Here is a 25,830-nt window from a genome sequence, read left to right as displayed (position 1 = left end):
CTGTTTGTCAAAGAGTACAAATGTTCAGTTATAAGATGAGTAAGTTTAGGGATCTAATTACAGCATGGTGATTATAGTCAGCAATACTGGATTACATACTTGAAAATTCCTAAGAGAGTACATCTTAAGTGTTCTTACTACAAAGAAGAAATGGTAATTATGTAAAGTGATTGAACCAATAGAATTGAAGTTTTGATAGTAATCATTTTGCAGAAAATGAGTGTGACAAATCAATGCATGTACATCTTAAATTTTTAAATTTAAAAATAATTATTATTTTAGGTTGGTGAGGTTGCAAGTGATTTTTCTCCAAAAAAGTTTTCTTTAATCTTCTTATGTTATCTTTTGAAAAGATAACAAGGAACTAGTTTTTTTTTTAACAAAATGAAATTTTGCTGAAATTTTTAACAAAATTTCTTAATAAGTCTGTCAATAAGTGAATTACTTTAATAATACACATCAATCAATAATAAATGTTTTCCCTTATGTTTCCAGTATGATGGTGAAATTAGAGTCCTCTATTCCACCAAAGTTGCACCCTCCTTATCTTCTAAAAAGTGGGGCAACAGAGATCTACAGATAAAGCCTGGAGAATCGCTGGAAGTTATACAAAACACAGATGATACAAAAGTTCTCTGCAGGAATGAAGAAGGAAAATGTAAGTCACTACTTACTCTTCAGAAATATGATGCTCCAGCATTTAACAGCTAAACAAGTTTTATTAGTGATCACTCCAAACTCTTTTTTGCTCCATGCTTTGTAAATTCCATGCTTTGTAAATTCTGGAAAATTTACATTAAGAAACTGGAGATCTTGCTGGGCTGGAATCAATGTATTTCATTTTAATTTTTTTCATTTCCCACCTGCTATATTTGGCACTGAGTTGCAAAGATAATGCCAAATTAGTGTTTCTGGAAATATGGTCCCACAGACCCCCAGCATCAGAAAACTCTGATGCGGTTATTACAATCGCAATACCCTAGCCCCACATTTGACTTGCTGAGTCATGAGCTCTGGGGGTCAGACAGAGATTGTACGTCTTCCCTAGTTTGTTCCTATGTACACTAAAGTAACCACTGTGCTAAAGAACTGAGTGAGTCTTGCTGTGGTCTGGTTTTAAAATTATATCTCATATGTCACACCTAGCATTTCCAGTTTTCCTACCTTGCAAATTCACTTGTTTTCATTTCCTATTTGGCACATTTAATATAACCTACTCTTCCAAATAAATACAAGACAGTCCTTTCCTCTCTGACAGATACTTACGCTGACAGATGGAAATGTTTTTGTCCAATTTTAAAAGGTAGCTTATTTCATTTAAAGTCCAGGGAAGAGTAAGTCAAAATTATGATGTCCCACATTTAAAACTGAATAGCCAGCCTGGCTGTCCCATATCAGCCCAGTAAATCTGCACGGAAAACTCTTAAGTTCAATTTTAATGACAGGAAGGTGACTCAGGGACAGGAACCAAAATGGATCTTTTAAGAATAAAACACAGTGACTCAAGGGTGGGGAAAATGGACCTAAAGTTTTTATGGACAAGGTGTGGTTGGCTGTAAAAGGGAAAAATGGAATGTGGGTACAAAGGATAACAGGCAGGGGAATGTAGTGTTAAGACGAGGTCACGGGAGATCATTTGAAGACAAAGCTGCAGGAGACAAAGAATACCCCCACTCAATCCAGGATTTGCGCACACACACTCTAAGGAATAGTCTTAAATGAGGATAACTGCATGCTTTAAAAGGCTGCCAAACTATTTTTTAAATGCTCAAGATTTTTAAATTATTAAAGTTATCATGAATATACCAAATCGAATATTTTCCAGGATGATTATGATAACATGAGGAAATGCTCATGATCTATTAGTAACAGAAATAAGAAGCCTGCTTAATAAAGGATAGGATTTCTTTACAGCCATGTTTTAAAAATATGTAAATAAAACTAAAATGCTAATAATGGCTGATTAAGGTGATGGAGTGGGGTGCTTACCAGGTGATGCTAGAGATAAAGAATCCACTTGCCAATGCAGGAGACATAAGAGATGCTGGTTCAATCCCTGGGTCAGGAAGATCTCTTGGAAGAGGGCATGGCAACCCACTGCAGTGTTCTTACTTGGAGAATCCCGTGGACAGAGGAGACTGGCAGGCTACAGTTTACAGGGTCACAGAAAGTCGGACAAACTGAAGTGAATGAACATGCACGCATGCACAGGATGATGGGCCTAGGTGATAGTTTCTTTCCCTCTGCTTTTCCAACTATGTCACATTTTTCACAGTAGACAATTGTTCCAATGCTTGTTATATGGACCTTTCTCCAGAGGACAAGTTTCAGGCTTATTTTGACCTGCTGTCCAGAGATTCCTGTCCTTAACAACAGACCCCATCTAGAGCAATGCTCCTAGACTTAAAAGTACATGCACTTCACAGAGCTCTTGTTAAAAATGTAGACTTTAATTTAGTAGATCTGAGGTGAGGAGTTTTCCCAAGGTCTCACATGATTCATGCTGCTAGTCCACAGAACAGACTCTGAGTAACAGGATGTAAATGACCTCAGCAACAAACATGTATAGATACAGATAGGCAGATGTAGATTCAGCATCAAGAACAGAACTTTGGAGCAGACTCCTATCTAGGAATCAACAGACCTTAAACAGGAGAAAAATCAGCAGCCATTCAGGGATAATTTGTAATCTGCTGTCATTTTCTATTTGGACATCAATCATTCTAAATACTACTATGAATACCGGAGGGCTCCCATCCTCTTAAGAATTTATCATCTGTTAAAAATGAGAAGTGAAAACATTACATGATAAAATCAAGGGTTCCTTGTTACTTTTATCTTTTTCTTTTTTTCCTGGTGTAGGACCAATGTAGTTTACAGTTCCCAAGTTCACGAATAACAAATTCAATTCTTTGGTGGTTTGGGATTCATTTCAAACAGAATGAAAATCATCTTATTACGTCTTGTGAACTAGTTGTTTTTTATTTAAAAACTTTCTTTGGCCTGGACTGTGTGTTAGTTTGGCCTCCCCAGTTGGAAGGCGAGTCTGAGAAACTCCCGTGGGCAAGTGGCAGAGTAGACTGGGAAGAGAAGGCAGCTAATAAAACCTTGTTATCAAAAAGAGGTATCACTTGGGCAGGTGGAGCTTGCACGCTCAGTTGTTTCAGTCGTGTCCAACTCTTTGCGACACTATAGACTGTAGCCTGCCAGGCTCCTCTGTCCATGAGATTCTCCCAGCAAGAATACTGGAGTGGGTTACCATGCCCTCCTCCAGGGGATCTTCCTGGCCCAGGGATTGAACCCACATCTCTTATTTCTACATTGGCAGGCTCAAGCAGCAGTGTTATCCCATCCGGTGGGAAACAAATAGGGATATTTATACATCAACTCCTGTCCATTGGGAATTGAAGACTACCCCTGGGCGTGTGGCCAGTCATTCAGAACACTGAGAAAGCAGACAAAGAGAGTTCTGGAAGCCAGAAAAAAAAAAAGTCATCAGTAAATAAATAGAAAATGCAATTACTATCAGTTGCAAGTCGACCCACAAATCTGAAATCATGAAGGTGAAAGTATATGGGAGGGCCATCAAAAGCATCTTCAATTGCATTATTCCACAATTCAATGATCAGGTTTATTTCATTCCCCTTTTATTTCCCCAAATCTCTTATCTTTATTAATTTTGCCAAAATTGCTCCTTATTCTTTCCCTGAACTGAATCCTTGACATTTTAAATTTTCTTAATTTCTGATCCATTCCTCAAATATCACTATAGGATTTGGGACCGTTGCTGTGTGGATTTAACCCTCCCTCATCTGGATTATTCCAATAACCTTTCAAAAGATATGTCTCCCTTACCATTACTCTCAGCCAGTCCACTCACCACACTGTTACCCGAATATTATTTTTAAAAACATGAAGCCTTTAGGGTTAGTATATAAAATCCTTTATGATCTAGCCTTCCCCTCTTCAACTATTTCCCATCTACAGGTGATACTTTAGAAATACAGACTACTGACTTGTCATTCCCTGAGTAAATTATGCTATTTCATCCTTCTATACTATTTTGTTCTATTTGGAATGCCCATAAATTATCTATTAAAAACAAACCAGTTGTCATCTAAAATTGGAAGCACACTCACTCCCTCCTCCCTAACACAATTAATCTCTCCTTGCTCTACCATACCACTACTGTTACTGCTGCAATTGTCCTTGTTGCTTTAACAACATATTACTCTTATTAAATTCTGAGTTTGGGAGTAACTTCAATGAAATGTTCTCAACATTGTGTTGCCAATACATTCTACACTGCCTGGTACCTTGTTTGGGACTCGCTGAATTGAGTATAAGAATTTAGAGACTGCAATTGTTTAACCAGATGAAAATCTGACATACTGACATTTGTGGGAAGAAGTCTGTTGAATAGTTTAACTTGTTTTAAGACACAAGTTCTCTGTCTTAGCCTTAGAGATTCCGTTCACTTGTTGTGTATCATTTGAGAGACTCTAAATCTTTCCTTTCCTTTTTCTACATGTAATTAGCAGTAATAGCATTTACAATCCAGCACCATGGTGATCCTAACATTTTACTTTCTATTCTTTTTTAATCTGGCAAAAAAAAAATGAGAAAACTATAGTTTACTTAAACATAATTGTAATGATAGAAATCCAAGGCTAAAGCAGGAACAGTAATCCCTTCTCACTGTAGAGTAGAGTACAAACCAGTTTTACTGGCATTAGCACATTTGAAAAAGTCTCACCCACAGACTTGTAGAAGAGCATATTGTAGCGGCACTGAGATCTTAAATATATATTTGATGGCACATTCCCAAATGTTTAGAATTTCTTGATAATATTTGTGCATTTTCCTCAACTCAATGTCTCATAAGCTGGAGTTTTCCCACCTCCTGTCACTGGAGAAAATTTCCCTACAAAAATGTGTGGAATGAGACATGAGCTGAGTTATTTGTAGTCAAAATGTTCTCCATTTCCTTTGGGCATCAAAGAAAGGGGAATTTTAAAGGTACTTTGAATGTCCCCAATCCAATTGATCATTTCTTTGCTTCGGTAATTTTGTTTTCCATTTTAAAACAACACATGCTAACTGAAGAAAAAAATTTTTATTCAGAAATTTAATAATTCATCTGATTTGAAACCCTAAAACTAAGTAGGGAGAGAAAAAGAGAGGAAAGAGAACATTTCTAATACACTAGGATAATAATTTATATTTAGCATTTTATACTGCATTTCATTTTTAATTTCTATTCCACTATGAGCATTTTCTCTTGAAGTTGGACATTGTTTCACTTGCCTGGGTAAAAGTATGCAGTGTGACTTTATTGTTTTTAAACTGCATGAGGCCAAAGTGAGTAAATTTAACTTTATTTCTGGCCTTGCTTACGACAAATGAAATGATAAGGAAATAATACAATTCATCATTTTTACTGAGTAAAAAATTTGAAAATATTAGAACAACGATTTCTTTCATTTTATTCCAAAGATGGCTTTGTATATCCTTGGTAATTTTATATTCACAACACCCTTCAGAAAGGTCAGTCATTAGTTCTAGGACACATCTGACCTGTAGCAAGTAAACGTTAGGGGAAGAAATTAACTGGCATGTATACGGGGTGAGTGTGACTTTCTTAACTAGGTCTACCCCACCGCATATTTTAAAGCATTTGTGTCAAGCCACTGTGTTCTATGTTCTGCTCTATGAATGTGAAGTTTCCAAATAATAATCTCACATGATATATGAGACTCCCTGGTGTGCCAGTGTCCATCATATTATAGAGCTAACTAAACACAGCAGCTCCTCTGCATGTTTCAGAACTACGGTGAGTCTTCTGTTTATTTCATTTGTTTGTATTTTTCATTAATGTTCCCTATGATGGTTGTACATGGAACATGTGAGCAAAGAGAACATTTTCTACCGCAAACAAAAATTTGTTTCTAGGAACTATAATGGAGAGATTGTATAAAAACTCATGGTAAGACACTTGTTTTGACACTGTCGTGAATCATGCTTCTAATATAATGAAGTTTTAGCAGAGATTTTTAAAGGTACTAGACAGCAAAGCCTATGCTGTATTAAAAGTTGTTCACCCTGTAGAAATGCTATTTAATAGTAATTTTATAGCTAATGAGCCCTAAATGATCACATCATTTCAGGGAACTAAAATAGAGCAGCGCAGGACCAACCCTTCTCCAACCCCTTAATATGTTCGCTCTCAAATAATGTTCCCAGTCATTGATGTTTATGTATCTCACAACTACAAAAACAGCAGCAACATTAGTGCTTTCCTCAAACGAAAAAATGGTTAGAACTCTTGAACAGACAAGATATAGGAGGAAATGTAATAGAGGCTTGAGAAGCTAAGAAAATATATTTTTTATAATTAATTTTGTGAGATTAGGTAATTAAACTGTATTATGAGTTATTAACTTTGATCACTGAAAGTACTGTTTTACACCTAATTACAGATAGTGTTTTATCCATGTTGACGCAATTTTAGCATAATTGAGTTTTTAAAAAATAAATGTCCTATAGTGGTGGTGGTGTAGTTGCTAAGTCATGTCTGACTCTTGCAACCCCATGGACTGTAGCCTGCCAGGCTCCTCTAGCACCGGAAAATAAAAACCTTTAATTTCCAAAATGAGGATTATATTCTTTATTTTGGATCTAGTTTCTTTTGACCTTCTAAATATTTTTTACAAATGACAACAAATATATTTGATGCCAGAATAATTCCAATCTTTGGCAATATTTTCTTATTTCTTATATATTTCTCTAATTGTCTACATTTTAATTTTAGTTCAGATACTTTACAAAGCCCAGACAACTAACAAAGAGATTGACTTCATCACTGAAGGCTTCAGTCGTTTTTTAAATTATTAATTTAAACATGAATATCATGGGAACACTTGTATTGTTTTATTTTCCAATTTGTTTTTAAGAGAAAATTAAAAATGAAAATATAACCATCAATTTTAACTAACGAAAAAATAAAGTTTATGACTCTTACTGTCTGTAGAAATGGTTCACACTTTATGTTAGCCCTAAACACAGGTACAGGTAAAGATAGATTTCCACTATTGGAACCCTGATACAAAATCTGCAGTTTGTTCTAAAAGTCTGTTATTTGCAGAGTTTCTCTTTTGAGAGATGCACAGAGAATTGAATTTGTTAAAGATGAGCTTATCCCCCTTTAAAAATCATGCTAAATGGATGATGTCCAACCTTAAAATTTTTTAAGTTTGTTACTGTGAAATGAAAGAACTGTGGAATCAAAGGCAATCCAAGGATCATAGATATTAATTTTAGATGACCTTTATATTAACTTTTTCCACATCTGCTTTAATTGAAGTAAAATAGAAGGTATAATGTGGCCTAATTTTTTCATATTCCAAGAAAAATATTAGTCTGTTTTTATGATTTTGACACATGCTTCATTACCTCTATGCTACAGCAATTCAAAGATAACTTTGATTCTTTATTTTCCAAATATGATTCTTATAAAATAAGATTTAAAAATTTAATAAAAATTTTTATCAAAAAGTGGTGAATCTCTTGACAGAATATTTGGTGGAGTATTTTTACCCTGGAATATTTCAAGGGAAAGTTTGTTTCCTTAAATTTTAATGCACAATTTCAGTTATATGATTCTAGCTTAAACTTTTTGTGTGTTAAGTCAGTGGCAATATGATATTAATATGTTTAAGTAAGTTTATTAGCATTGGTATTAATTTTCATTTATGAACTTCCTGCTTTGTCATTTTTTACACATTTACTCTGATTTAGAACCCAAAACCAGATCTGAGGTGGAACAAAACCAATAAATTGACTCAGTGCAAGAAATTATTTAGACGCTGATTGGCAAAACTATAAACGGTACTAATGGCAAGCAAGCAATAGTGACTAGGTGCTAACACAAAACTAACAGCTATAAAGGCTAGTAAATTAATTAGATGTCAGCAGACACTTTCTTGTGAAAAATAGTCCGTATTTTTTCTTAGGAGTATTTTGCTCAAGAGGGGCAAAAATAAAGTGGAAAAAAATAATTTGCTTTCTTGTATAAAATGTCTATTTTCTATTTAACAGAGGAATCACTGGAATCTCTGATATCTGTTCTTCTAATAATTATTTGTTCCATCAAAGATGAAAATACAAACATTGACATTGTGTCAAGCGGCAAAAGCAATAGTGAAAGATCTTTCACACTGTTTATAAGACAGCTGTTTGGAAACCTTTTTGAATGCATACTCCTGCAAGTAACCACTAGATTGCGGATCTGAAAGGGGAGTGGAATATAATTCTGACTGTTCAGTGTAAAAAACAATTGAAAAGTTAAGTCTTAGACCTGGAGATATTTAAAATCCCTACCCATGACCTGGGCTTCCCTTGTGGTTCAGCTGATAAAAGAATCTGCCTGCAATGCAGGAGACCCTGGTTTGGTTCCTGGGTTGGGAAGATCCAACCCAGAGTGGGGCATGCAACCCACTCCAGTGTTCTTGCATGGAGAATCCCCATGGACAGAGGAGCCTGGCAGGCTACAGTCCGTGGGGTCTCCAAGAGTCAGACATGACTGAAGGACTAAGCACACACCCCCGTGACCTACTCTTATAACTGGAGAAATTATGCTTAATAAATTCTTAAAATTGTGCCACATGGGCAACACCTTGAAGAAACAGATTAAACTGTAAAAGAAGCTTGGACTACAACATACAGTAGCTTAGAAAAGAAAATATTGGTTTTTAATTTAAGGGAGAAGGAGCAACTATTGTAAATGGCGGAAAACAGGAGAGAGAGAAAAAAGAAAGAGAAAAGTGGACACATAAAAATGAGTCATATTTGGAGATAGATATAATTATTCAATATATTCTATGATATTCTTTTAATTATTAAATTCTATTTCAATTTCTTTAAAAATAGCAGAGAGTTTTCAAGTTTATATTGTTGCTAAAATATATTTTCTTTTTCTTCCTTAGATGGTTATGTCCTCCGGAGCTACTTGGTGGACAAGTAAGCCTATTTTCTCCTCCTACTATACTTTCACAAAGAATGATATTCTTTTCTTTAGGAAGGATTCTTAATATCATTTAAATAACATAATCTACTAGACTATCATAAATAAATTTTAAAACAATACTCTATGCTAATGTCAATATGGTAGTATCCATGATGAAGTTAGTTTTAAGTCACTCTTTTAAATCTAAAAGAGGAGTCCTTCTCATTCATGATTATATCATTGCTGGTTTTATATATTCATTGGAGACAGACATAGCAACATTGGATACAGGTCAAAATTGCTAGCACTTTCATTAATACTTTGCTTTTCACTAGCTATTAATGTAGTTGAGGGATTTCCCTGGCGGTCCAGGGGTTAAGATTTCACCTTCCAATGCAGAGGTTATCAGTTTGATCCCTGATCAGGGATCTAAGATTCCACATGCTTCACAGCCAAAACAAAACAAAACAACAAAAATGCAGTTGATTGGATAGATCAGAGATCAATAGCTCTGCAGAGTAGGTACAAATATCACCTGTTAACAGTTTATAGTTTGGCTCCTAATTGAGGGCTTTTCTTTACTCACGCCATGCATCATAGAATATTAAGTTGCCTTGTTTGGAAGCATGCCAAAAAGAAAAGATAGTGGTCAATGATTCTTCTATTTTTATGAATAGGACATTGTCACGGTCTGGTACTAGTGCTAACAGAGTACTCCCCTCTCCCTCCCCCGCCCCAATGTTATAAGATTCTGTTCCAAGTAAACCAGCCTAAGAAATGAGCTCCATTATCACAGTAGGTCATATACCAATCCAGAGATATACAGAATTCGGCATAATTAAGAAATCAAGGAGGATTCACAGACTGTATCCATAAACAACCTGACACCATCAGAAAGAGACAACTGCAGGTTAAGTGCTCTGTCAGCAAACTAGTAAAGAATCAAGAGAAAAATAATCATAACACTTTTGTTTTCTTCAGAGCATTAATCACAGTAGTAGACATTGGACTTTTAAATGGGCTTTACTCTATGAAAGATACAAATGTCAAGGAAAGAATGTGTGACAAATAATGGGACCACATCTTCATCAGTGATTATTGCAGAATGATTTAGAGAGAATTCAGAAAGTGTACTATAAGTAATTATTGCTTTACCATCTATTGAAGTGAACAGTTAATAAATGCTTATTGAATGAACAGTAGAAAAAAAAATCTATCCTATTTGCATTAGTATTGAATTTCCATTAGCCAAATCCTTCCTCAATCTCAGAAAAAGGATTCAAACAGAAGACACAGGGAACTCACAGCATCTGCCATGATTAGCAGCAATTTGAAAAGCCTGCTGCTTCTAAATGCACAAAGGTAGTACAGGAACCACGAGTAGGTCTGGACTATGTGACAAACTCACCTCACATTTCTGCACTTCAAAACCGTGTCCTCTATTTCAAGTTTCTATTAATATTTATAACTCTATTTTAATTACTTGCATGTCATTCTCTCCTCCATTAGCTTATCAGCTTCTAGAAATAAAGGCTGTGTCTTACTTATAAATCTCCTGGTACATAGGAGGGACTCAGCGTGTGTATGGAATAGAATATGTCACAAAGATTCAGGATCAGATAAAACCTAAAATGTGTAAAAGTCACAAACTATTATTAGGGATGCTGCCTATAACCACAAACATTTTTTTAAATTATGTAACATAAGAATCACCTATGAACCATATCTTGGCTGCTTATTTTGTAACTAATACTTATATATTTTTAATTAATATTTACAAATTATAATTAGAAATATTGTGAAAATGATACACCCATTTCCTATGCCAAATATTTTTGTATTTCCTTCAACACTTGAAATTCACATGAAAGTAGTATACATCTGATATTAACAAACATAAAGAACTCATTAGAGTTTTGGATGAGGGCCCCCAGTAGAGTACTGTGCTTTGATTTTTCAGTTTGTTCAGTTCAATAAACATTTCTTAACCAAGGACAGATATATGCTAGGCTTATAGTTTAATTAAAAGATGAATAAGGCATGGTCTGTGTTCTTGGGGCATGTTTTCACTATTTTGTATGTCTATGATATGGAATAAGTTGTGTGTGTGGTGTGTGTGTGCGTGTGTGTTTAAGAATGAAACAGAAGATTAGATTAAGTCAATAAAAGGGGATCCAGATGTATATGAAATTTCTTCCCATTTATAAATGTATAACACGTAATACTCATCATCATAATACTTCTCATCCTTAAATGCCTTGTATCACATGGAATTATGTTATTAAACTTTTAACCTAATGTTACTTTAATATTAAGAAGATTATTTCATTAAAGTAAAATTTATTTTCTATTTAACAGTGATGGAGAGATTTATGATGATATTGCTGATGGTAAGTCTCATGTGGCACTCACCACAGGGAAGAATGGTGAATTTACTGTTCTTACATATACTGGAAATAGCTTACTGGATTAATAAGAGCCTTCCAATCTGATTAGAACTTGAATTAGCTGAAAATGTTAGGAAATGTAAATACCTTGGTATAATGAAAAAAACTTATTTTTGTAAATGACTGGAAATCAAGAGAAAATCTCTTCATTTCCTTTGAAAATAAAAGAATAAAAATATTTAGTGACTTTTTCATTATACCATGAATCTTAATAAAAATTGCTTTTATCCACAAAAAATATTTGTGCTTAGACAGTAAATAGGTACATATTTCATAACATGTATTACTTATTAGTATTATCTAAGCATTGAACACTTCTAAATTACAATCTAAAAATTTAATCTCACCTGAAATGAAGCATAGTATAATGTTCCTTTTAGTCTCCTTTTAAATATACGATTCTTACTGATGCCTAATATTTTCAGCCTCATCCAGAATTACTTTCAAAATGTATGTTTAATAAAGTTTCAGATTAAATAACCCTGAGTCTCATTTTGGTAGAGAATAGATTTGTCCAGAAACTTTGTTTGGAAAAGTACACTAAGCAATGAGTGTTAAATAAATATATGGTCTTCCATTTAACTGCTTTTTCACAAAGTGAGCCAATTCTACTTTTTCTTAATCCTAAACCAGGAGAGTATGAGTCATTTACATTTCCAATGTATGAACACTTAGAGAATATGTATTTTGTGTAACTAATTTAAATTTCTGTTTTCTCCTCTCAGGTTGCATCTATGACAATGACTAGCTCTCAGTTTTGGTCCTTCTGCTGCATTCGTTTGACATCACTGTGAAGTCTGGGTTTTAATTGGCTTGTTATCGAGTACCATAGAAAATGAATGCACAAAGCTACTTAGTACTTTTATCCAAAAATTCCAATTACTTTTATACATTGTGAAATTTTGGACTTGGAAAGTGATAGCTCTGCCTAATCAACATCTTAGAAGACTGTATTTATGAGATGTAAGAAATATTAAAAACCCAGTTCTGCCTCAGCTACAATGAAGGCACTTCTTTTAGTCCATCAATAGACAACTCTTCCTAAAAAAATCATTTGAGAAGAAATGACTGAGTTGTCTAAAGAAACATAAAGAACAACAAAAAATATAAGGAAGGAAATTTTTAGACTTTTCCTAGGAGGGAAAACTATTGTTTGTACTTCTAATGATCATATCTTATATTCTCCATTCAAATTACCTAGCTTTTAAAAGGCAGGGTGGTCTCCTCTCTTATTGGTGGGTTAAATGTTTTTAAAAATGATAGTAGTAGTGGAACTTTTGTATAAAGTTTGTCTCTATTTGTTAATTGTGAATATGTTTTAATTATTTGATGAGAATGTATGCACTTCCTATACACACCTAAGATTAAAACGGTGAAGAGTCTAAAATGTTTTCTTTTTTGTAGAATTGTATGCTAACAGTATAATTCTGTTTAAAGTACTCTTATAACTAGAGTGGATATGAATGAAGACTACCTTAAAATTATGAAGAATGAAGTTTGAAAGTAACTAGCCTTTAATGCACCTCTTTGCTATGAAGACTCTTTTAAAGGTTTTCGTTTTTCAGTTACCTCTATGGAAAAACCTTTAAACCACTTTACTGGGAAGTTAGCCAACAGAGGGCATACAAATTAAAAAATCCTAGCATTGGGGCTGGGGTGTTTCATATTAGTACATACTCAACCAAAAACAATCCCCCCCAAAAATGTGACTCATTTGGGTTCCAAATGCTAACACTAAACATGACACAAACTGAAGAGACCTAACACCCAAGAAAAAAGTATATTAGGAAACTTTTTCAACTTCAACCCACTCCAGTATTCTTGCCTAGAAAATCCCATAGACAGAGGAGCCTGGCTGGCTACAGTCCATGGGGTCACAAAAGAGTCAGACAGGACTTAGTGACTAAACAAACAAAATATGAATTGAGCAAATCCTAATTCTGGCTCTGCTATTAATGAACCTTGATGTGATATTGGATAAATTATTAATCCTCCTCCTATTAATAGTTATCTCATTTGCAAATTTCAGGGTTAGACTAAGTCAGTTTTTCCCAATGTTTTCACTATCAGTTAACTTCTATAATCCTCCTCTGCCCTAGCCCTGTGCTTTAGAAGCTTTTCCTGATTTTTAAAATTCAGTGATGAAATAATGATTAATGCATTACCCGTGTTTTAATATTGCAAAGGCCCACCCATTGGAGAGTCTGAAGAGTAGCCTCTCTGAATTGAAATAATTCCAAGTAATTGTAAAGGAATTCAAAGTCTTCATATGGGTTAAGTGAGATTTTTATTAGGTACTTTGAAATGTAAAAATAGATCATCAACTACTATCGTTCCTCTAGTCTGAGGCCCCCAGATTAGAAGATACTGATCTTAAAAGACCTCTTCCAATTATGAAATATTTTGATGCCTAATTTTTGATAGAAGGAGACAGTATTTGCTCATGTGATGAATTTACTTCAAAACCAGATAAAATTACGTCATCCAAATGTGGTTTTTGTTTGTTAAATCAGGTAACAAATATACAGAATACACTGACAGTATGTTTCCAGTAATTTTTTCTTCTGACTGAGAATAGTATAAACTCAATACAATGTCAGTTTTAAAAATGCTAAATTATATCAAGAGAATCTTTTAGAATTTTGGTTCATATGCAAAGAAACAGATCATGCCTGTGAAAGATTTATGTAATAGGTAATTGCCTTAATATAAAGGAAATATCTGAAGTATTAATTTTAATATACTAAATATTATTTCTGTTTTGGTTTTACATAAGGAATTTTGTCATGTGAGAAGAGTGACAAATAAATAATACCTTCACAGATAACTTTGCCTCCTACTTATTCAGAAATCAAGGCTAGCAGGTTTTCTGTCCCACAACTTGATCCCATATCTGTATAAGACTGTGTTTGAGCCCATTCTTATCTCTTTTGGCTTCAGCCTCAGAGGATGGGATACCTCCGGTTCAAACCAAACCTTCCACCACTGATGTCCCTGAGACCTGCTTCCTGTTTTGTGATAGAAATTGAGATAACCAAGTGCAAATGCTTCGAATATCCTGCAAGGTGCAACCTTAGTCCATATCCAGATACTAACCCAGAAAATAAGATATCACCACTCCGAGTCAAAGCCACAACCTGTTATCTCACATTTTCCTGCCTTCTCTGGAGTCTTCTTCTTTCACAATTATTTCATTCTCAGCCTCCCTGTCTCACTTCTTCCCCATCCCTCTTTCGCTCCTACATTTCCTCTTTTCTGTCTTTTTCTCCCGTTATGCAAATTCCCTCCTTTAGGCTTACAAACATACTAAAGTCTTTCCTGCTAGAAAAACAGGAAATCTTGCCTACTATCCAAATACCCCTCTAACTACAGTCTGTTCTATCTTCTTTTCCTCACCTTGTTGTCTTTCAGTGGTATGGTATATGGAATTCCCTGTGGTCTAGTGGTTAGGTCTCCATGCTTCCATGCTTGGGGCCTGGGTTCTATCCCTGGTCAAGGAAGAAAGACCCTCACATGAGATGTGCCTCAGCCCCCCAAAAAAGTAGATTATGTGTGGCAGCCAGGAAAATGTGCCTCATGGACCTTCATCCACAGAGAGCTTAATTAACCAAAGGCCCCAGTCCTACCAATGCCAGCCTTCCGATAGACTGCTCCCATGTACCCAGAAATTGGGTGTGGCAGGCCTGGTCCTGAAAGATACAAAACCTTCCAGCAGCCTGGCTAACCCTTCCTTACCATCATAGCACTCTGAGATGCTTTGCCCCAACCATCTCTTCCTCCTCCCTTTCTGGGTTCAGACTTGCCTTGCTCCCTGTTGATTCCTCCAGCCTTCCCTGCCTTCCTCCCATTTCCTCTGACACATGTATTTGCCCCTCCCGCCTCTCCCATATTGCTGCATTTTCACTCCATCTTGGTGTTTGCTTTCCAGAAGACCTGCACGGACCACCGTAGCACTGGAGAGTTTGTAAAAATACACATCCTCCTCAGATCAACTGAATCAGAATATCTGGTGAAGAAATGTTTCAATCAATTTTCTTTAATTGAAGTATGGTTGATTTACAATGTTGTGTTAGTTTTCAGGTGTACTGCAAAGTGATTCAGTTATGCATGTATATAATCTATTATTAAATTATTGTTTGATAATTATTATAAAACACTGGGTACAATCCCCTGCGCAACACAGTAGATTCTTGTTGGTTTCAATCAATTTTTAATTAACTCTAAATATTGTCTGCCTACAATGCGGGAGACCTGGGTTCAATCCCTGGGTCGGGAAGATCTCCTGGAGAAGGAAATGGCAACCCACTCCAGTATTCTTGCCTGGAAAATCCCAGGGATGGAAGAGCCTGGTAGGCTACAGTTCATGGGGTCACAAAGAGCCGGACACAACTGAACGACTTCACTCACTCACTCAAATACGAATTTAATGTGAAGCCCTGGCCCCTATTCACCCTCTACTACATTCTCAAGTTATATTCAGTCTTCAACTTACCGCAGTCTGGTTTCCGCTACAATTACTCTCAAGTCAAGGTTCTGTGGATATCCCACAAGTACCTCTAACTTCATGTGACTCAAAACTGAACTCATCCTCTTTTCCCTTTCAGCTGATGATTCCGCCTATAGATTCTATTTCCATGACAAATCAATCATCCATTCACTCAAGCTCAAAACCCCAAAGTTTCTCTGCTTCTGCTCCTTCACTTTTCATGTCCAGTGACTTATCATTAAGCAGAACTTCTCAAAAGCAAAGAATCTGCCTTACTTGTTTTATACCCCTATACCTGGGTTGAGAAGATTCCCTGGAGCAGGAAATAGCAACCCAATCCAGTGTTCTTGCCTGGGAAATCCCATGAACAGAAGAGCCTGGCAGGATACAGTCCATGGGGTAACAAAAGAGTCAGACATGACTTAGCAACTAAACAACACCAATAAATTTGGAAGTAACATTGAAACACTTAAGATTTAACACAATAAATATAAATAATGTAATAATAAATAAACCTAATGTCTCAACCAGGTCCAGTTCCTACATCTGAGTTTCAGGTTACAGGATGGACATCTTTTTTTTTATTTGAGATCTCCTAAAACACCTAGGGAGGTAGTCATCCTGGTTTTTATAATAGAAGCATCTATTCCCTTTTGCCTTCAATCTTTCCCAGCATCTAGTCTTTCCAATGAGTCAGCTCTTCAAATCAAGTGGCCGAAGTATTGAAGTTTCAGCATCAGTTCTTCCAATGAATATTTAGGGTTAATCTCCTTTAGGATTGACTGGTTTGATCTCCTTGAGTTCAAAGGACTCTCAAGAGTTTTCTCTAGCACCACAATTCAAAAGCATCAATTCTTTGGTGCTCACCTTTCTTTAGGATTCCCTGGTGGCTCAGAGGGTAAAGCATCTGCCTGCAATGCAGGAGACCTGGGTTCGATCTCTGGGTCAGGAAGATCCCCTGGAGAAGGAAATGGCAACCCACTCCGATATTCTTGCATGGAAAATCCTATGGACAGAGAAGCCTGGTAGACTACAGTCCATGGGATCACAAAGAGTTGGACATGACTGAGCGACTTCACTTCACTTTCACTTTCTTTAGGATAAGGCAGAATATAAGATGGTTAGATAGCATCACCTACTCAATGGACATGAATTTGAGCAAACTCCAGGAGATAGTGGAGGACAGAGAAGCCTTGTATGCTGCAGTCTATGGGGTCACAAAGAATGGGACATGACTTAGCAACTGAACAGCAAGTCTATTTTCCAATTCAGTGACAGTTTTCACCCTATTTAACTAAGGAAAATATTAGGCTGTGTGTATGGTCTCCTAGAGTAGGCTAGGACATAGTCATAGTCTTCAGCTTTAACTACAAATTTGGCAAAATAATGAATGTGCAACAGGTACCTCTCATCTTTGGGAGGTTTTCCACATGCAACAATTCCTCTGTAAGTGTCTTCACAACTTATTGAATTAGAAGAGTTTTCCAGATGTCAAAAAGGGGCTTTCCTGATGGTCCAATGGTTCAGAGTCTGTGTTGCAATGCAGCAGACACTGGTTCAATCCTTCGTTGGGGAAGATCCTACATGCCACAGAGCAACTAAACCTGTGTGCCACAACCACTGAGCTCATACAGCCTACAGCCCCATACTCCACAATGACAGAAGCCACCACAAGGAAAAACCTGTGCATTGCATCTAGAGAGTAGCCCCTACTCACTGTAACTAGAGAAAACCTGTGCTCAGCAACAAGGACCCACCGCAGCTAAAAATGACTAAATAATTTTTTTAAAGGCATGTTTAAACGCCAACTTGTTAATGGTTTTCCTACTCGAGTTTAGATAAAAATGCAGGGTTCCTGGCTGCAAGCAACATAAATTAACTGTTGCCTTTGCATAACTCACTCATGGAATCAAAGTCCCTAGAGAGAGAAATCCATTGACTGTGGTTAAGTCATGTACTTGCTTACGTGGTGGGGGCAGGGAGGCTCTTACTTCTTTGACTCCCAATTTAAAGAAAGTCACCAAAAATCATCCTTGCAAGCAAGACTATATTCAATGGTGGGAAGATAATTTCCCAATACAAAAATCAGAGTGCTGCCAAGAACAGGAAACCTGACCTCGTGAGTAAAGCAGCCAAGGTATGTATGTGTGCATGTATATGTATGAAAGAAAAATGTGTATTTTGTTTGCATATTAAACACGTTAGCAATATTTCTTGATAAGAAATGTATCAATAGATATTTGTATATTTTGAGTTCTCTTGAACAATTTGCTCTTCTATCTTTCCTTGCTCACTTTTGATAGAGACATAGAGAGATGGTTCTCTCCTATAAGAAACACCATGATGTCAACATGATGATCACTGGCAACTGATACTTATCTTTGGTATGAGGACAATAAGGAATGGTGGGGACTGTGGCAAACAGTGGAATATAAGCTCTGTCCACAGGTGGTGGTGGTTTAGTTGCTAAGTCATGTCTGACTCTTGCGACCCCATGGACTATAGCTTGCCGGGCTCCTCTGTCCATGGGATTCTCCCATGGAGTGGGTTGAAGGCAAGAATACTGGAGTGGGTTGCCATTTCCTTCTCCAGGGGAATCTTTCCCACCCAGGAATTGAACCTGGGTCTCCTGAATTACAGGAGATTCTTTCCTGACTGAGCTACAGGGGAATCCCCTGTTTACAGGGGTGAGTTGCTAATTATACTGAGAATCTCCTACTTGGACATGCAGATCCCTGCTCCAATCTTCTTCGTTCTTCTCTGTGTCCCTCAGGACTACCCTTTATGGGCTGCTCCCTTCACTTAGCTTCATTCAGCCTATGAGGAGCACTAGCAGACACTCAGAGGGACAGAGAGTGAAGTTTAGCTATTTATTCCTGTGGTTTCCTCCCTGAGGCATTGTCCACAAGCTCAGTGTGTCCTCCATGAGAAGTCACAGCTCTGCCAGACAGGCTTCTCCATCGCGCTGCCTCCCTGGCTCCACTGTTTCTCCCTCTCCTTTGGCCAAGACTGTAGTCACTCCTAAAATTACTGGTTCTAGGGTACTGCTCATGGCACCCCACTTCAGTACTCTTGCCTGGAAAATCCCATGGATGGAGGATCCTGGTGGGCTGCAGTCCATAAGGTTGCTAAGAGTCGGACATAACTCTTTCACTTTTCACTTTCATGCACTGGAAAAGGAAATGGTAACCCACTCCAGTGTTCTTGCCTGGAGAATCCCAGGGACGGTGGAGCCTGATGGGCTGCCATCTATGGGGTCACACAGAGTCAGGCATGACTGAAGCGACTTAGCAGCAGCAGCAGCAGCAGCAGCAGCAGCAGGGTACTGCTCTTTACTTTATGGTTCCCACACACACACACTGTCCACACATGTGTAATCAATCCATTTTTAAAGTTTTCCTCCAATTTCCCAATTTGAGTTTAAACATTGTGGACAGTGACTGCAGCCATGAAATTAAAATATGCTTGCTCTGTGGAAGAAAAGCTAGACAGTGTATTAAAAGCTAGACAGAGATATTACTTTGCCTGCAAAGGTCTGTATAGTGAAAGCTATGCTTTTTCCAGTAGTCATGTACAGATGTGAGACCTGGACAATAAAAAAGGCTAAGCACTGAAGAATTGATGCCTTTGAACTGTGATGCTGGAGAAGACTCTTGAGAGTCCCTTGGACTGCAAGATCAAACCAGTCAAGCCTAAAGGAAATCAACCCCGAACTGAAAGGACTGATGCTGAAGTTGAAGCTCCAATACTTTGACCACCTGATGCAAAGAGCCAATTCACTGGAAAAAAATCCCGATGGTAGGATAAATTGAAGGCAGGAGGAGAAGGGGACAACAGAGGATGAGGTAGTTGGATGGCATCACCAACTCAATGGATATGAGTTAGAGCAAACTCCAGGAGATAGTGATGGACCGTGAAGCCTGGCATGCTGCAGTCCATGGGGTCACAAAGATTCGGACACGACTGAGCAACTGAACAGCAACATCTGGTTCTCACCTGAGCGCTAATGATGTATGACTCAAATCTCATGGATTGTGAGTCTGGTGTCAACAGTCTTCAATTTTTCAAAAGAAGTGATGTCAAGGTTTATATACTTCCTAGGGTGTTTTTTTTTTTTTTTTTTACTTTTGATTCAAGTTTTCTTAAAAGCACTATTCAGACCTAACAAATTAACCCTAATTATTATCCCAAATTATTATGGGCCAGATTTGACCCATGTGGTCCATCTGCAATGTCAGCCATTTATGATGCGAAATCAATGAGACAGAACACAGGCCACTGTATAGCTACCCAACTTGCCAATAGTGAGTCTTTTTGTGTAAATGGTGGACTAAATTTATTTAGTGTCTGTTACAGCCAGATTCCATTTTAACACCAAATGCCATTGAGAGGTCTAATAGGAATACAATCATAAACAAACTAATGCATACAAATTCCTTAGCCTCTGATATACTGCAAATGCCATGTCCTGGAATGGAAATCTAGTCAAAATTGTGGTTTGGGGTTTGCCCAGCTGAGAATGATATTCAATTGCTAATATAAGCTATTTTCTTCATTTGTGGTCAGATAAGCTATTTTCTTCATTTGTGGTCAGATTCTTATAAACAAAGGTGAGCAAAGAAATACTTTCTATGACCACCAATGTCAACCCTCTTATCTCAGTTCTCAGAAATAGATCTTTGAAATATTGTTAATATTTTTCCAAAACTTTAAGTTGGTGAAGAATTTTATTCAGGCATGTAAATTCTCTCTTACCTTTCAAATTTTTGATTTAACAAACACATGCCATGAGCTACTGAAGCTTCCCTCACCATCATATTGCTAGCAGTAATATTGAAAGCAAACTTTAAAGTTATGATGAAAGTTAGGTTGTTGTACTTTAATATGATATGCTTGTCGGAGTTTCACCCTAAATGGTAAAAGCTGCGTTAAGAAAAGGTGTCTGTTGCAGCCCAGACACCTCAGGGGACCAAAGTTTTCTTTTGGTTTCTCGTTTTTAATATGTATAGATGTAAAAGAGGTAAGCTAAGCTATGCTGGTTACTAACTTCCAAGAAATAGAGGACTAGAAACATAGAGGACTAGAAAACCGAAACCCCAGACCATTCAGTGACATATAAAGTTTTCTGGGCATTCGTCTAGAAGAGAAAGAAGACAAAAATCTCTCCTGTCCCTAACATGGCTATCAAGGTAGACTTACTAGAAAGGTTTCTTAAGTTGGGTCCTCTGGAAACAGAACTTGAGACTGGAATTCTTCTGTGAGGTGTCTGTTGAGGAAGATCTCCCAGGAGAAATCTGTAAGGAAAAAGGAAACAGGATAGTGCAGGAAAGAAGGCAGGCAAAGACACGGACGGATACAGGTGCAGCCCAGGCTCAGCTGGATGCTGCAAGGAAGCGCTGGAGCAATGCTCATCCCTCATTGAAGCAAGGCATCTGGGCTTGTGTTCCCCTGTCAACAGTCTTTGGCTACCAGAGTCTTCCTCCTCTCCCAATCTCATTCTCCAATGCATCTCGGGGGAACGTTGTTCCTTTGGGCCAAGGTGACTGGAGTGAGATACAGCTGTGAACTTCAGCAGCCACTTAAAAAATTTTTTCGTGGTTGTTGAAGTATAGTTGACTTAGAATGTTGTGTTAGTTTCTGGTGTACAGCAGAGCGATTCCTTTTTTAAATATATTTTTTCCACTATAGTGTTTTGCAGGATATGAAGTAGAGCTCCCTGTGCTGTACAGGAGGACCTTGCTGTTTATCCATTCTACGTACAATAGTTTGCATCTTCTAGTCCCAAACTCTGAGTCCAACCCTCCCCTGACCCACCCTCTGGCACCACAAGTCTGTTCTCTATGTCTGTGAATCTGTCTCTGTTTTGTAGATAAGTTCGTTTGCGTCATATCTTAGTATGATCATCTCTAGGTTCATCCATGTAAATGGCGTTATTGCACTCTTTTTTACAGCAGCCACTTCTTAAAGTAGCTGAGGGATGTGTGCACCTGCCAGGAAAATTTACCAAGAATAGATCAGAAATCAGTTTCCTCCAGAAATAGTGGTTCTCTCATCAAATTGCAAAGGATACAAAAGTGTGTATTTTATGAGCCAAATGGTAAAGCAAGCCCTCCTCACATCATTAAGGGTTTGTCCTGGCTTGTCAGGGTCCTGTCAGCACCCCGAATCAGTTCAGCTACAGCATCATCTGTCACCAAATGTACACGGGGTAAATAAGCTGAGAGGCAGTTAAAGGTGAATGTTCATTATAAGCCTATTTATCATTATTCTGTCTTTTATACATTCATCGAAATGGTAAAGCCATCCAATCTCACTGTTTAAAAGAGTGAGATAATTACATATAATTATGTATGTGATTGACTTCAGTTCAGTTCAGTTTAGTCGCTCATTGTGTCTGACTCTTTGAGACCCCATGAACCGCAGCACGCCAGGCCTCCTGTCCATCACCAACTTCCAGAATTTACTCAAGCTCATTTCCATTGAGCCGGTAATGCCATCCAGCCATCTCAACCCCTGTCATCCCCTTCTCTTCCTGCCTTCGATCTTTCCCAGCATCCAGGTCTTTTCAAATGAGTCAGCTCTTCACATCAGGTGGCCAAAGTATTGGAGTTTCAGCTTCAACATCAGTCCTTCCAGTGAACACCCAGGACTGATCTCCTTTAGGATGGACTGGTTGGATCTCCTTGCAGTCCAAGGGACTCTCAAGAGTCTTCTCCAACACCACAGTTCAAAAGCATCAATTCTTCTGCGTTCAGCTTTCTTTATAGTCCAACTCTCACATCCATATATGACTACTGAAAAAACCACAGCTTTGACTAGACGGACTTTTGTTGACAAAGTAATGTCTCTGTTTTTTAATATGCTGTCTAGGTTGGTCATAACTTTCCTTCCAAGGAGTAAGCGTCTTTTAATTTCATGGCTGCAATCACCATCTGCAGTGATTTTGGAGCCCCCAAAATAATCTCAGCCACTGTTTCCCCATCTATTTGCCATGAAGTGATAGGACTGCATGCCATGATCTTAGTTTTCTGAATGTTGAACCTTAAGCCAACTTTTTCAGTATATATATGCTGCATTGTCATCATCATCACCATTCATTAACATTTATTGAAAGTTTCCCATGTACTAGACTGAACTGAGTGCTATGAGATTTGTCCCATTTAAACCCTACATCAACCTTATCAACCTACATCATCAACCTATCATCAGCCCTATATCTGGCTCATTCAACTAGAAGAAACAAGGCTCAGAGATGATCCGTGCTTTCCCCAAGTTACATGGCCACTGAGGCTTGCACTTTGCACCCGAGTTCTTGTTACTGTGATAACCTGCTTTCCATGTGCATCTGATACATACTTCTCCCTCTGTTTCCTGAACACTAAAAAATGGAAGGAAGGCAGACATAAAAATTATCACTAGGGCACAAAGTGGTCAGAAACTAGAAACACTGTTGGTTCTTTTTTATTATAAAACAGATGACAAACAGAAAATTTAGCACTGAGTAAGGTACAGAGTCCAGTTTCAAGAGAAAGACTTACAAGACTGAAATATAAATGTAATTATTGTTAGGTAAGCTTGAAGAATATGAACTGTTAAGTCTACAATAACTTCAGGGAAAAAAAAGATAATATATAGTGAAGGACATTTTAGCAAACATATCAAAATTTACACATTCAGCCTAGTTTTTGTTTCTTTCAAAGCAGTCAATTTTAGGTATCTACACTTGTTTCAACTGTTTGTACAAGATTAAGATTTGTTTTTAGGCCAACAAAGGAAGAATTTCACTTCAAATTTGCCTTTAGAACTTAGAACAAATTATTTTTAATATCTTTATTATCAAAAGATAATAAATGTATATCCTTTGAAAGTAGATTTGTTTTTCACAAGTAGGCTAAAACCATTTAAACTTCATCTAGGGTATAAAGTGGGTAAGCAATCAGAGCAAGGCTTCTATGCACAATTAAGCTATGACTATAAGTTGATGGTGTTTTCTTGTTCATCTAAACTTTCTTAGTATCTAAAGATAAATGTCATTGAATATTTAAATCTTACATTTACAATAATGGTATAACAGGTTTTTATTTCTCCCTCAGCCATCTTTTAAAAGTGAATTTTATCATTAAATAAAGTATTGTAAATATATGTAAAGCTCCCTGTGTGCTTCACTCCAATCACATTTTATTTCTTCCTTTCCTCCTCAGAAAAAAACAGTGCCTGATTCTGGTGTTTGTCATTCCCAAGTATTTCTTTATACTTTCATTACATATGTAGGTATCTTTCAAAATTTATCAGTAACTATTTTTTTTATTTGTTAAAATTTGATGTAACTAGTATCATACTATATTTACTTATCCGCAACCTGCTTTTGTCACTCCTCATTATGTTTGGAAGAGGTATATCATTCTTTGAATAAACAAATCACAGATACTTCTATTTTTAAACAGCCATCTAAGTTTGATTATTCCCAGTTTTTGGCATCATAAATAATGCTGTTGTGAAAATTCATGTCACTTTCTGTGGGAGCACATATGAGGGTTCTCTCTGTCATTATAATCCAGGAGGGGTACTTTTAAATCTTAGAATGGGGCATCCTCCACAAGAATAGATACCTGCACAAGAAAACTCTCCATTTGGTATCTCCAATTTGTTTTCTTTTCATTTTAATATTTATTTATTGATTTGGTTGCACCAAGTCTTAGTTGGATCATGTGGGATATTTAGCTGTGGCATGCAAGATCTTTAGTTTTTGGATGTGGGATATTGTTTCCTGACCAAGGACTGAACCCCGGTCCCACGCATTGGGAGCACAAAGTCTTAGTCACTGGACCACAGGGAAGTCCTTGCGTATCTTATTTTAGAAACTCTAATCATTACCAGTTCATGAAGCTATTCTATACTTCCAAACGTTTGAACTTTTGTTTTCCATGTTTAATTCTTTGAATCCACCTGAAAATGTGAATCTTTCCCCCACCCCAATTAAGCTCCTCCTTCAGACCACTTTTGCCTGGTTCAACTGTCTTCACTAAATGCAAGACCAACTCTCCATCATGTGCTAAGGTCTCGTTTATATCTGTTCTGAGTCTCATTTCCAGGGCTTCACGTTTGTTTCCGCTAAATTCATGCTGAACTTTGCTTCCTATCTGACCAGATAATTTCAAGACTGAGCACTTTTTACAAAAAATTTAAAGAATTCAGTGTGCTGTGCTGTGCTGTGCTTAGTTGCTCAATCGTGTCTGACTCTTTGCAACCCCATGGACTGTAGCCCACCAGGCTCCTCTGTTCACGGGGATTCTCCAGGCAAGAATACTGGAGTGGTTTGCCACGCTGTCCTCCAGGGGATCTTCCCAACCCAGTGACTGAATCCAGCTCTCTTGCATTGCAGGCAGATTCTTTACCAGCTGAGCTACTAGGGAAGCCCAAAGCACCAATAAATTATTAAAAAAGAAGCCATAATAATTTTTAAAAATCTCCATGATAGTAGCAAATTAAAAGAATTAATTATCATTTGTAGGAACACTAAAGGAAAAGATTAATAAAAACATAAATACAAATTAGAAATTTACAAAGGTCAGAAAAGTTAATGAGGAATATTAGACACAATTTGTTAAAACCTAATATTAAAATATTCTTCAAAAAATCTAACTACTGGTTGTCCCTGGTGGTAAGAAGTTGCCTGCCAATGCAGGGGACACGGGTTTGATCCCTGGTCCTGGAAGATTCCACATGCCACGGAGCAACTAAGCCTATGGGCCACAACTATTGAGCCTGTGCTTTGAGCCTGGGAGCCACACCACAGCTACTGAAGCCCACATTCCCTAGAGTCCGGGCTCAGCAACAAGCGAAGCCACCACAGTGAGAAGCCCGTGCACCTCAGCTAGACGGTAGGCTCTGCT

The 25,830-nt window shown here is 37.3% G+C and overlaps 1 protein-coding gene across 4 annotated transcripts in view; it reads left to right on the top strand.

Annotated features, from left to right (window-relative positions):
- The window catches only part of FYB1 (FYN binding protein 1), a 172,704-nt gene extending 158,426 nt beyond the window's left edge, over positions 1 to 14,278 (top strand). For all 4 annotated transcript variants that reach the window (XM_040262371.1, XM_040262367.1, XM_040262368.1 and 1 more), the window contains 4 exons: positions 496 to 658; positions 8,985 to 9,018; positions 11,363 to 11,394; positions 12,177 to 14,278. In XM_040262371.1, coding sequence (XP_040118305.1) covers positions 496 to 658; positions 8,985 to 9,018; positions 11,363 to 11,394; positions 12,177 to 12,199 — 252 coding nt within the window. In that variant the 3' untranslated portion in view covers positions 12,200 to 14,278. The remainder of the gene's footprint in view (positions 1 to 495; positions 659 to 8,984; positions 9,019 to 11,362; positions 11,395 to 12,176) is intronic.
- The last annotated feature ends 11,552 nt before the right edge of the window (positions 14,279 to 25,830 follow it).

This window comes from Oryx dammah, unplaced genomic scaffold, assembly GCF_014754425.2.
Source record: "Oryx dammah isolate SB20612 unplaced genomic scaffold, SCBI_Odam_1.1 HiC_scaffold_20, whole genome shotgun sequence".
NCBI classification, from domain to species: domain Eukaryota; kingdom Metazoa; phylum Chordata; class Mammalia; order Artiodactyla; family Bovidae; genus Oryx; species Oryx dammah.
Note: the sequence above shows the minus strand (reverse complement) of the source record. Positions and strands in the feature narration are given on the sequence as shown.